General features: G+C 35.3%; 1 protein-coding gene across 3 annotated transcripts in view; it reads left to right on the forward strand.

The window, feature by feature from the left end:
- LOC110095786 overlaps window positions 1-13,165 on the forward strand; it is a 28,966-nt gene extending 15,801 nt beyond the window's left edge. The window contains exon 5 of one of the 3 annotated variants that reach the window (XM_020821459.2): window positions 12,582-13,165. In XM_020821459.2, coding sequence (XP_020677118.1) covers window positions 12,582-12,848 — 267 coding nt within the window. In that variant the 3' untranslated portion in view covers window positions 12,849-13,165. The remainder of the gene's footprint in view (window positions 1-12,581) is intronic. The other 2 variants (XM_020821461.2, XM_020821462.2) reach the window with 2 other exon arrangements.
- Window positions 13,166-14,309: the final 1,144 nt, after the last annotated feature.

Here is a 14,309-nt window from a genome sequence, read left to right on the forward strand (position 1 = left end):
TGAATAACCCATGGTTAGGGATATACAAGGTGGGGAAGATTATTTGGTGGGACTACAAAGCTGGATGTGATCAGGATGGAGGAGGAAGGGGAATGTTTCTCTTTCCATGCAGCCCTTGGTTCAGCAATACAGTGAGGATTTTCAGTCATCTCAAGGATGGACACCTCCGCGGGAACACGAGCATATTTTCCACCTTGAGGACAAGGTGGATCTTTGGAAGGGGAGTATTGTTAGACCGGTCCACTGGACCGGTCCAGCCGGTTTAAGCGGGACCCGTTCACAGGGCGAACCGCAAAACAGCGGAGAGAACTCCGCCTGTGCGGGATGCCGCACAAGCCGCTCATCTTGCGGGACTGTTTTAGGAAGGTTTTTGAATGGATTTTAGGAAGGGAATTTGAACGTAGGGACTGTTTAAGGGAATTCCTTTTGTTTGTATGCATTAATATAGTTGATTTTGCTAGGGTTTGGGTCATATCTCAATTTTTCATTTATAGCTACTGATGATAATGTTGTGACATATAAAATCTAGATGACCAAGCTTGTGATGAACGAGACAAAAATAACTTAGGGATCCAAATCTATTAGCTTCAGGGGATCTAGATTACATGACTGCATATTAAGCTGGAAACTTTGCATTTAAAATAACACTTTATCTGGTTATTTGAAACAAAGGACCATTTGAATTCACTATAAGCTTTTTTAAATTCATTCTTAGAATGCTTTATACAATATGAAATTTATGAATCACTAATCTTTCCATCTTAACCTCCATAATTACTTATTTAACTTTCTTGATACTTGTCTAGAATGCCTAGATCATTGCAAAAGGTTATGAAATATAATTCCTTAATATTTTTCCTGAGACAAGATTCATGGTCTTGTTTTGTTATTGCAACAACAACAACAACAACAACAAGCCTTTATCCCACCAGTTGGGGTCGGCTAAGTGAATCCTTTTTCACCATTGTATCCTATTAAGAGTCAAATTCTCATTTAAATCTAATAAAAAAAAGTAATTTGTAATACTAGCTAATCAAATCTTTTTAGGCATACTTCTACCTTCTTAATATATGGTGGATCTAATACATCTCTCTTCTAGTTGGGTCATCAAAAGGCTGATGTTTTATGTGATCAAACTATCGAAGATGACTATCTCTAATCTTATATGCCACTAGAGCTACTACAACTTTTTCACGTACATACTCATTTCACATTCTATCTCTAAGTGTAAAACTACTCATCCACTTGTGCATCCTCATCTCTGCAACACTTAATTTTATGCTTCTATTTTGTTATTAATGGCTCTAACATGTCTCAATGCATGATTACTTAGAAAAATGGTTGTATGTATGCACAAACAAACTAGCAAGCACCTCTCTAATGATTTCTCTCTATGTATACATAATACGCATCTATAATCAATAAATTTAGTAAGATATGACAATATCTTGAGAAATCAATTCTTAATGAAGCTCTTTCTTTAGAATTAAATGTTTATTTTCTTATAATCATCCAGGAATATGATAGGAAACACTTGTGTTCGTAAGTATTCCTAACCCAAATCAGTAAAATTTCAACAGTAAACTGCTGTCCACAGCAGCCAAACAGCAGGAATTCAGCAGAAAATAGGGAAACGGGAAGAAAAACACAATAATATGCTTGTATTTCACTAGAAAATCAAGGAAAACAGCAAAGATACACTTGATCCTCAATTCGAGAGGAGAATCGATCTCTCCCAAATCTCTGGCAACGCCAAGAGCCCAAAGAAAACTTAAATATACGAGATCTCAAATTTCAGCCAAATTCAAGATGCCCAAACCCTAGCAAAATCAACTATTTAATGCATACAAATCAAAAGGAATTCCCTAAACAGTCCCTACGTTCAAATTCCCTCCTAAAATCCATTCAAAAACCTTCCTAAAACAGTCCCGCAAGATGAGCGGCTCGCGCGGCATCCCGCACAGGCGGAGTTCTCTCCGCTGTTTTGCGGTTTCGCCCGTGAACCGGTCCCGCCTGAACCGACTGGACCGGTCCCGCCTGAACCGACTGGACCGGTCCAGTGGATCGGTCTAACATCACACAATTGATTTAGTAGGTTGTTATTATGGGGCATTCATGTGAAATATTTAGGTGTGAGGAACATCGAAGAGATGTCTATGCTTTTGTTCAGCACATCATATTGGTGTGATGTATAATGCATGATAATTGACATGTAATACAATTTTCAACATAGAAGCCATGAAAATAGATTGCATATATTTGAAAACATTGTTAGTACGAAGAATTTTAAGAAAAGTAGAAACTGAGCTCCAATTTTTTGATGAAATTGCTTGAATACAATGAAACCTTCGAACCATCGCTTCAATAAATAAACCCAAATAACCATGGTGTAGTCATTAATAAAGGAGGCAAAATAACAAATACTCATATGTGATTGCACACATGACTTGTATAGTTGTATCTTTTAGATATTTGAATGGACCAAATTTAGAAGACCACTTATGCGAAGATATAGGGACTGGAAAAAAAATGATGATATCATCATATTCACAATCTTATAGGCAGATATAAACGTATAAGCAGAAGAGGGAATATGAATGAAACCCCGAAAGATGGTGATGTTGAAAGTTACTAAGAAAACAATGTCAACTATAAGGAGACAAGGCAATGAAGTCACATTGGCGATAATACTCTTCTTGGAAGAGACATGGAATTGGAATAAGTACCAATAGAATTGGCAGGGGTATTGGAATAGTGGTTTGTTGGAATTGTTGGAGTTGATAATACTCTTCTTGGGAGAGACATGGAATTGGAATAAACACCAATATAATTGGCAGGGGTATAGGAATAGATAAAGTGCCTGGAAGATAACTTAATATTTTCCGACATAGGTCAAGTAGTGATTAGTAGCCGACCCCACATAGTGGAATAAAGGCTTGTTATTGTTGTTGTTAGGGGTGTAAACGAGTAGAGTCGAGTCTAGTTTTGGCATTATCGAGCTTAGCTCGTTAGTCAGAAAGCGAGCTCGAACTCGAGTCGAGCTTGACTCGCGACACTGTGTCGTGCTCATTGAGCCGCTCGATTTCTTGCCTGCGTCAGTTTCTCCCTCGCCTATTTTAATTTTTTTTTGCCTAGTTTTCACACAGATTTTCTCGTCCGATTTTCCCACAGCTGCCATCTCAAAGAAGCTAAAAACTTTTTTAAATTTGCAAATCTCAAAGCATATCCTACGGTAAATAAAATATTCATATTTTAAGATGATTGTTGGCCGATTTAAAACATTCCTTTTTGATAATAAGTAAAGCTGCAAGCATTTAATATCATTTATTAATATTTACATTTGAGACTTATTTTATTAACTAAAATAGGCAGAAAACTGGGCAACATTTAAAATTTGAACTTAATTTTTTAATAACTTTTAAATGTAATAAAAATATTAATAATTAAAAAAAATTAAATAGTGACTCGAGCCGGCTCGTGAGCTCATGAGTCGAGCCTCAACGAGCTCGAATTCGAGCTCGACTCGTGAGGTCGATAAGCTCGGCTCGTGAACCCATTAACGAGCCTAGCTCGAGCTGGCTCAACTCACTTATACCACTAGTTGTTGTTAATCACATAGTGATTAATCTTCTAACAAGACTAACAAGGTGGAAAAGAGTTGCAACCACAACCACTGTCATGACAATGATTAACTTGATTGTCTATATTGACAATAGAAGTAATCTGATCATGATTAGAAGTGTTTGGAGTAATGAGCTTGGTAACCAAGCTAATTTGTGAGAGAGCCTTGGAGGTATTTGAAATAGTAGAGTCCCCTATAAATTGAGCTTGAACTAATTTTAAAGATGGACGAATAAGATCAAAGTGCATTTTTGTAACAAGAAATTCTTAATTTTATTTTTACTAGGTAGTTTGATTAATGGTAAAGAGGTGATATTGAAATTTTTTATCTTATTTGTGTTCATGGTATTATAGTAATATTGAATATATTTATCGTTGTGTTGTAAAAAGGTGATGGTAGAGTAAAGCAGATGCATACTTGAGACTTGAGAGATGTTACCATCCTGAAAGAAGACGACTAGAAAACCTTACATCCTTTTGGTTCTCTCCCAAAATTTGACAATAGAAACAATATTGTGCCTGAGATTGTTGAGCTTTCATGTTAGAACTGCATCATTTAAGGCTTGCCATTTGATTTATTTGGCCACATCTATTGTTTTGGAAGCCCAAGAGCCTAGATGATAATGTTTCTTATGAGATCCAATGAGAAAATGAAAAGCCTATGATCGGAAGAGATAGTATCATTTAGTTTGATAGTTTTATTAATAATGGAGGGTTTGTTTTTGAGAGAGTAGAAGTCATCAACAAACACTACACACATTGAAGAGATGAGAGTAGTATTTTTTTTTTAATTAATCATTAAGTCAGAGGAAAAGATTTGATGAGGTTGTTAGCGAGCAAGTGTGGGTGATGATGCAAGCAGGGCAAACGAAACAGATGGGTGTGCAAGAGGGCTGCAATGTACAACAAGCATTGGAACATAGGCATATGCACATGAACGAAGAAAGCAGAGCTGTGTAGAAGCAAAGAAAGTGGCAAGCAAATTATTGCGCATTCACATTAGTGGGTAGAGTGATATGCAAGCAAGCTGGCAAAGCGCTGGTGCATGTGCGCTGGAGAGCAAGCGCTGAGAAAGTGCAAGCGCTGAGTGACGTAGGCTAGAGATACATTTGTTGGGTGAGATATCAATGAGGGAAGCTGATGTAAAACGTACATGCAAGGATGATCCAAGTAATCAGAAAATACGGAGTTCCCGCGACTGTTGGAAGGCTTGGGAGGAAGTATGTGGCATCTAAGAACCTTTCTGAATGTGTGATCAGTAACCTAGAACGTCCGGGCTGCATTTGAAGTCCTTCCAAATGGCTTGATCTTAGGAACCATGGCAGCAGCTCTAAGGGTGATCGGATCTCAGGACAGTGCATGATATCTGTCCAGAAAAATTCTGGACAGCTGTTTGGCATGAAGAACTGCTGTGTTCCGGCTTTCTGGATGCAGAAATTGAAAGAGTATAGCAGGGAAATTTGGGAATATCAATGGGAAAGTCTCGAGAATCGAGATTAATTTACTTGCCTAGGTGGCAAGATTAATTAAATTCCGGCAAGATTAATTAAATTCCAAATCAATTTAGGGAGAGAGAATGGAAATCTGAAATTAAATTTCAGATTAAGTGGAATTGGTGGGATGAATTTGAATTTAAATTCAAATTTTAATGGGGAGAATTAAATTGGATGAGAGGGAATTGTGGGAGGTAATTAGGGAGGTTTAATGAGGGGGCTATTAATGAAATTGGAGAGAGAAAGCTCATGGAGAGGGGCCGGTCATAGAGAGAAAGGGGAGAGGAGAATTATGGCTAATTAAGTAGGGCCCACACATTATTCAAAGCATTAAAGAAAATATGAATTAAAATTCAGATTTTATTTCAAAGAGGGGTTTCCTAATTTAAGTGCTAATATTTGGAAAGCTTTTGAATTTCAAATTTGAATTTGAAATTCAAGTAATAGCTCTCTTAATTACTTCACTTTATTTTAGGGGAAACAATTAATGCCCTTTTGAAATTTGAATTTCAAACATGTGGGTTGGGTGAGGGGGGTAGAGGAGTTTCCAAATAGGTAGTGAATATTAGGAAAGAAAAATAATAACTCCAATTTGATTTATGTTAAAATTGGATTCATGAAAGAAACTTTCCTAATTTGGGATTCTCTATATGGAAAGAATTTGAAATTCAAAATTTGAATTTCAAATATGATGGAGTGGTGGAAAGAGGGCCGGCGGGTGGAGGGTTGGAGGCCGGTGGCTTGGCCGTCCCAAGGAGGTCGGCGAAGCCGCCGGTGGCGGGATCGGCCTGGGGTGGCCAGCGGTGGACTTATGGGGGCCGGTGGAGGGAATTTGGGAGGAAGAGAGTTTGGTTAGGTAGAGAAGAAATAAATTGGGTTTAGGAAAAAGAAAATCCGGAGCTACACACCTCGAGCAACACCTCCAATAGAACTCACAAAGAGATCTACAAGCGCCACTTCCTCAAGAACTCACAAAGAGATCTTGGGAATCTCGGAACTCACATAGAGATCCTTCTCCTCTCATGAACTCACTAAGAGATCAAACAAGTAGAATAAAATTTCATTAACAATTCATCATCTCATTACACAAGAAAGGGCCTCTATATATAGGCCTAAGAAACTAAAACAAGACACATATGCCCCTAAGGCTTACATAGGATGACCCTCTTAAGTGTGGGTAAAAATGGAAAATTTATAATAAAAATTTTAAAATTACAAAAAAAATATAAGATAACGTGGGACGATGACAGCTGTTGATCTTCAACTCATCGGATAGCCATGGACGGTTGGATGTCCGCATCAGAAGGGAGTGAACAACAGCTAGGGTAGGATCATTCCCTTTTTGTGTCTTGTTGGAACACTACATCTTATTATTGATTTCAACACTGATTCAAGTGTTTATGTATAAGAAAATCCATAAGATAAATCAAAGAGAAAATGAGGAGAATCAATTATTAGAATATGTTATAATAATAAAGACAAATATTGAAAAGCTAATATCTTTTAAACTTGGTAAAATCTCCATTATAACAAAGTATAGCATCGGTCCAATAAAAATAACAATAAAGAGAAACCAATAAAAAAATTAAACAAGTATAACAATTGCTCAGGAAGCTTAAAAAATATAGGATAAATTAATTAAAAAAACTTGATTTCGCCATTATACATAATATTATACTTTGGATATAATCTATTTTATAACTGAATCTATAATTATATTTCCTCTAAACTGAGCACTGATTAATTATGAATGTCAACCTTAAAGTCAAAAGGTTTTCGTTTCAGTGGATCTAAAATCAAATAAATGAAGTGTAATTTTAATAGTCATATATATATATATATTTGTTTGCATTGTGACATTGGAGGATCAAGCCATTAAAAAGAGTGCACATTTTAGATATCTTGGGTTTTTTGTTCAAAGTGATGGTGAAATAGATGGGGATGTTATTAGTGGAGTTTAAGTTGGATGGTTTAAGTAGAGGAATGCATCAGGCATATTGTGTGATAGAAAAGTACCCCGCGAACGTAAGTGAAATTTTGTAAGAGGGTAGTGACCTGCAATGCTCTATGGTGCAAAATGTTGGTCATTAAAAGAAAAGCATAAAATTAAGTAAAGTGTTGTAGAGATGAGGATGCTCAGGTGGAGGAGTGGCTTTACACTTAGAGACAAAATGCAAAATGAGTATATACGTGAAAAAGGTTGGAGTAGCTCTAATGGCAAGTAAGATTAGAGATAGTTGTTATAGATGGTTTGTTCGCATAAAATGTCGGTCCTCCGATGACCATCTTAGGAGAGTAGATTTATTAGATACGACCTACCTTAACAAAGGTAGAGGTAGACCTAAAAAGACTTTTTTAGAAAGTATTAAAAATGACTTTTTCTTATTATATTTAAATTAGGATTTGACTCTTAACATGATAGGATGAGAAAAAAGATTCATGTAGCGGATTCCACATAATAGGATAAATACTTGTTGTTGTTGTTGTTGTTGATGATGAGCACTGAGCAAACTTTTATTACTGAGCAACAATTAGCTAATTATGAAGAACAAAACAAGAAAGCCAATAAGGCTGGCTGCAGCTGCTTAAAACCTGAAACCATATGAAATTAGCACTTACCAACTTGGTTGTATGAGCATTAACTATGATTGTAGTTAGGCTACTAAGTATAACATACCGTCATTAACCAAAATGCATCTTGAGCTCATGTTTAACAAACATGTATTTAGTATTATAAGTAGTATTCATCAAAATACGACATCAACATACATATAATTGATTAAAGCTCGTCTTCATTACTCAATAGCCACTTGTTGAGTTAATCATTTTTTTGGGGCTGAAACATTTAGGCCAATTAAGGCAGACTCACACATACATCGCATATACAAGACTCGAACCCAAGGTCTCTTAATTAGTAACCTAGGCTCCCAACCAATAAACCAAGATGAGTTGTGTTTGAGCTAATCATCTCATTAGGTATTGGAACAATTAGCACTTTTACAAATCATGCTACATATGAATGAATAAATGCGGTAGCCAAGAGTATCTTTTATTAATTCACCCTAAAAATAAATGAAAAAAAAAAACTTGTTTAACTAAAATATTGAATGTTACAGTTGGTACACATGAATATTAAAGTTGAGAACGAAACCAATTCAAAGTTCATGCAATTGCGTTCTCAGTTTAAGGAGGAAGTGCGTTTCTATAGTTATCAAGAACTTATCCACCTGTGTTAAATACATATTCAGAGGCAAATGTGGTCATGGGAACAGTAAGAAGATCCTTGGAGAGTTTGGATAATATGGAAAACTTCTAATTATGCTCATTTTCCACCATTCTAAGATGTGAAATTGTCCCTTTATCTGTTGGAGGCTGTGTGGAGTTTCTTTTAAGCATGTCTCGGATTCAGATTTCAATGTTTACCTTGAACAAGCATGACTGAGGAAATATTCAAAACTTGTAAAGACAGAACTATCCCCACAGACTTATGGTGTGCTGAAGCAGGTGGTTGAACTTAAGAAGAGTTTGAGACACTGAATATTGTGATTTTAAAAAGATTTTGAGATCACTTCCTTCGTTTTTTTTTTATTAACTGCTTTGCTGTGATAAATCTTCTTAAAAGCATACTGAATGAACATTAATTTTCGACTTGGATTTGGAATGATTGCAGTGATCATCACCAGGTTGCTTTCAGACCAATACTTAACAAACTTTTCCTTTCTGAATGGTGACATAGCCTAACAAACTAATCCTCTCTCTTGAGGCTTTCATCTACTTTCTTGATATCTACTAACCGGAGAAGGAATAAGTGGAGTTCAGATGGCTTGAACTAGAAACAAGTGTTGCACTATCATTAACCTGCAAAATGCTTCTAATTTTGGAGAGCCTATCTGAATCATCATTATCATCATCAAGACTCCAGGACAAACCTGTCTTTTCAACAACAACAACAACATCAAGCCTTTATCCCACTACGTGGGGTCGGCTACATAAATCCTTTTTCTCCATTGTGTCCTATTAAAAGTCAAATTCTCGTTTAAATCTAATAAAGAAAGGTCATTCCTAATACTTTTCTAACCAATTCTTTAGGTCTACCTCTACCTTTCTTAACATAAGTCAAATCTATTACCTCTACCTCCTAACTGGGTGTCATCAGAAGTCCGCCATTTTATGTGACCAAACCATCTAAGACGACTCTCTCTAATCTTATCTTCTACTGGAGCTACTCCAACCTTTTCACGTATATGCTCATTTCGTATCCTATCTCTAAGGGTAACGTCACTCATCCACCTGAGCATCCTCATCTCTGCCACACTTAACTTAGTATTATGCTTCTCTTTTAATGGCCAACATTCGACGCCATAAAACATTGCAGGCCCCCCTACCATCTTATAGAATTTTCCCTTAAGTTTTGAGGGGTACTTTTCTATCACATAACAAGCTCGATGCATTCCTCCACTTCAACCATCCAACTTGAATTCCGTTTGAAAATATCCCCATCTATTTCACCATCACTCTAAACAATAGATCCAAGATATCTAAAACGTGTACTCTTATTAATAACTTGATCACCCAAAGTCACAAACCCCTCACTAGGCCCATTACTACTAAAATTACACTCCATATATTTCGTTTTAGATCTACTCAAGCAAAAACCCTTGAGACTCTAAAGTTGACCTCCATTAATTCAAAGTTTAACCTTCAACTCTCTCTAGTCTTATCAAACAAGAAGAATAATCAATCAACAAAAAGCATTACACCAAGGTACATCCTCTTGCAAATGTCTAGTGAGAACATCCATGACTAAAGCAAAAAGACATGGGCTTAAGGCTGATCCCAACCGAAATAGGGAAATACTTGGTTAAACCACCTTGTGTTTGAACTCAAGTAATAGCTCTTGCATACATATCTTTAATGATTTGGATATAAGCATTATTGACTCCTTTCTTTTCAAGAACTCTCCATAGCACTTCCCTTGGAACTTTATCATATGTTTTTTCTAAATCAATAAATATCATATGTAGATCCTCCTTATTTTCTCTATATTTCTCCATCAAACCTCGTAATAAATATATGGCTTCCATAGTTGACCTAACCGGCATGAATCCAAATTGATTTTGAGAAACATTAGTATCATGCAACAACCTATGCTCCATAACTCGCTCCCATAATTTTAAAGTATGACACATTAACTTAATACCTCTATAATTCGCACAATCTTGTGCATCACTTTTATTCTTAAAAATAGGAATTAAAACACTCATTCTCCACTCATCTGGCATCTTTTTAGTCTTCAAAATATTATTAAAAAGTTTAGTAAGCCAAGAAATTCCTTCATCTCCTAAGCATTTCCACACCTCTATTGGAATATCATCAGGTCCAACAGCTTTTCCACCCTTCATTTTCTTTAAAGCCTCTCTAACTTCAGTTTTACTAATACGCCGATAAAAATATAAATCTTTATTTTCATTTAGGGTGCTAAGGTCACTATAGTGAATCTTATTTTCACAATCTTCATTAAAAAGTTTAGCAAAATATCTCAACCACTTTTATTGAATGTCATCTTCTAAGAAAAGCATTTTTTTTATCTTCATCCTTAATACACTTCACTTGAACTAAATCCTTATTACTCATATCTCTTTGTTTTGCTAACTTATACATATATCTTTCTCTCTCCTTAGTATCTGTTTCATTTCAGTTTTTTTTTTTTGAAAGACAGGTTTTTATGGATGCAAACCCAAGAAAATACTCTTAGTTGCTATGATGTGAAAAGAAATAACAAGATACAATCAATCCTCTATTCGAGACTCGAGAGGAGGATCAATCTTTCCAAAACTCTATACGCCGCTAGAGCCCAAGACACAAAAGAAAACTCAGAAATTAGCCACCAAAAAGATGCCCTAACCCTAATACAAACTCCTACTTAAAGCAAACACAAAATTCACACCAAAGGACTAAACAGCCCTCAAGCAAATAGCTCTAGCAAGTGGACCCCACCCCTACGGGGGCGGCTAAGCAGCTTGCGAACCAGCAGGCTAGCGCTTGTTGTACTGCAGTAGCCTGCTCACAGGTTGGGCCAACTGGACCGGTCCAAGCATATCAAAAACCTGCCTTAATTAAAAAGGACGATCAAGATGTGGCAAGTAGAATTTCAGCAGGTTTTGATATCAGAATGAAGACACTGAGATGTAGATAATCACAGTAGCTCTGCACATTCACATAAGGCTTCTAGATAATCAAGTCTTCTTGATATAAGCTACCCTTTCTTGGACAACACAAATAATATTATCATGTACTTCTGCCTTTCTCGTACCAAATGTTTTAATACATGAGCATGTCATCTAACATGAAAGAATTTTCCTTTAAATTAAAATATATTAGTATTCTTTAGGCTTCTCTTCAAGGTTTTTGCTGCGCTATCATATATCCTTGACGTATTTGAATTCCAACAATTGCATGTCTATACAACTTTGTCAACATCTTTTATTACCTGCAACTTATTTCTTTCAAATATATGCATTTTCATGCTATCATTCTTAATTGTATGCCTAAAAACTTTTTGATGACTACTAATTGATGCCTTACAATACATGTTGAAGTATGGATTCTCTTCCTACTATATGCACTTTCATGTAATCATTCGTAATTGCATGCTTATAAATTTTTAGGACGGCTGCTATTTAATATCTTGCAATACATGTTGAGATATGGACGCTCAACTATAAAGTAAGCAATTCAACAGTGATTATGAACTTTGTCAAAAATAAGTCTTAACTATTTATAAATCATAGCCTCTAGAAACACATTAGTTTAACAAGTTATCCTCAACCGCATAGTTTTCTTTTTCAGAATTGAAAAGTTTTTTTTTTTTGTTCGGTCGACATACAGCACATTTTGATATGGGGAAAAATTCATAGACATTCAATTTTGATAGTTGTAATTTTTTTTTCTCTTGCAATGCTGGCACTGCCATTTTTAATCTCATTTCCTCTTTTTTTAATACATTACTGTCACTATGAGGAAATTATGTCAAGTCTCGCTTCTCTTTCTTTTGCCCTTATTCTCCCATTTTGGTGCTGCAATGCCCCCAATATCTACTATAGTAGTGGCTGGCTTTCTTAGGAAATGCTCTAACATATTGGGTAAATTCAACCCTTTGATTTCCACAATGGGTCACAACAAACAAGCTTTTTAAGTGCTTAGAAATAGCTCTGTGAGTAGACTTTTAGGTATGATTTGGCTTATAGGGATGCATGTTTGTTGTTGCCTTGGTTTAACGATGTTGTGATATCTCTACCTACTGCAAGTTTGCTTTACAAATTCTGATTTATTTTGATCATTGAAATTTTGAAGCTATTGATCCAATATGATTTTGTGTGACAATTTTTAATGTCTGTTGTGAAGATGAAAATTTCTATATCTTTATCACCCAAACTATCCTTTTGAACTGATATTTCATTTCAAAAGCAGGAATTACAAAAAAAATTGGCTTGCCAGCTAGGCAAATTCAAACATGAAAGGAAAATCATCGTGCTTCAGGATCCATCCTTGAGGTGCTGGCCAGTTTTGTATCACCAGAGCAACAAATATATAGGCTTCATTGGTGGTTGGGTGGATTTTGCCAAGGGAAATAACATTTGTGGAGGAGATATCTGCGAGTTTGAACTTATTAACAAGATGGAACTTAAATTTAGAGTGCATATCACGAAAGCAGAAAGATCCAATCTTTGCTGAAAAAGTAGAATAAACTTGATCAGATTTCATGACGCATCTTCTACTTATCAGAAACAGCTTAGATGGTACACTCTCAACACCCCCATATTGCCCAGCATAGTAATGTTGTCAAGCAGATTATAATCTGTGTTTCTTTACCATGCACATTTAAGTTGTTAGGTTTCTGAATGCAATTTTTACATTTTAAGTGATAGCTTTTGGTAAGCTAATGTGAAGTTCAGATGTTCCAGTTTATTATTTTTTCTAATAGAGTGCTTATTAGTTGTACTAATGGATGCTCTGTTGTTGATTTTAGCCTTGAGATTGCTTGTTCTGAATCTTTTCTGATAAGCATGGTTATTACTTGCTAGAACTGTGGAATCTCATTTGATATAAGCAAGAGCAGGGTTTGTTTGGTTATTTTTTGTTAATTTTTGGCCTGATTTAATCATAGTTTTGTCCTCTTCATGTAAATTTCTAAATTTATTTTGCAATTTCTAAGAAAAGTTCAATTGTTTATAGTTTTATTATGTACTGTAATATATTATTTAATTATTTAAATGTATTCATGAACTTAACGTGTGTGCATATGAAAGAAACAATATAATTATAAAAGAGTAATAGTTTTAATGGCTTGAAAGTCTGATTGTCTGATAAGAATAATAGTTTAGCTATTTCTCTTGGAAAAAGTCACTTCCTATTTCTATCATCAACTGAGTAGTTGAATTGGTCTAACTTTCATAAACTTCTCTCTTCCTATTTCTGACTTGTAAGCAAATGACCCTGCGAGTAACTTGAGATTCATTATGTGCTTTCTAAAATATTTCTATAATGTTTTCAAGTCATATGGTTATTTTATTAAATAGCATGAATGTTGTTGAAGGAATAATTACATATGAGGAAAGATTGTTCCTTGCCTAGGTGAATGGTTGAATGCTATAGAGAATGCATCATGGGCAAAGAATTGATAGATACACATTTGAGCTAATGAGTTGTCTAGTAAATGCCTATCATTTTTAGGATAAATTATTCTGTGCGGATACAAATATCGTCCAGAGGCGAATCAGAACGTTCCATATCACTTTTTTGTTCTGTACTATTGTGATATGACGTATTCTGATTTATCTCCAGACGGTCCGGTGTCCGCACAAAATAATTTCTCCATTCTTAAAACTTGATCCTTATATATCATTATTATTATTGTTTTAAGATTTATGAAATAATGATGCTACAAGGATGATGACATTAAAGTCAATGTCATCGCAAGTTAGTTTATAATTGATAAATGATCATTGAAAAGATGATGATTAGATCAGTGGTTTAGATTTGTTATGGTTAGGGTAGAAATTATGTTAATGCTATTCCCTTGTTTCAAATTTATAATTTAGAATGGATGGTTGAGATTGAATTCAACAAGATCTTAGTGGTTTCAAATAAAAGACTGAATAATTTAATCCCATTGATTTAAATTGAATTGTAAGT

The sequence above is a fragment of the Dendrobium catenatum genome, unplaced genomic scaffold (assembly GCF_001605985.2).
Source record: "Dendrobium catenatum unplaced genomic scaffold, ASM160598v2 fragScaff_scaffold_390, whole genome shotgun sequence".
Classification (NCBI taxonomy): Eukaryota; Viridiplantae; Streptophyta; class Magnoliopsida; order Asparagales; family Orchidaceae; genus Dendrobium; species Dendrobium catenatum.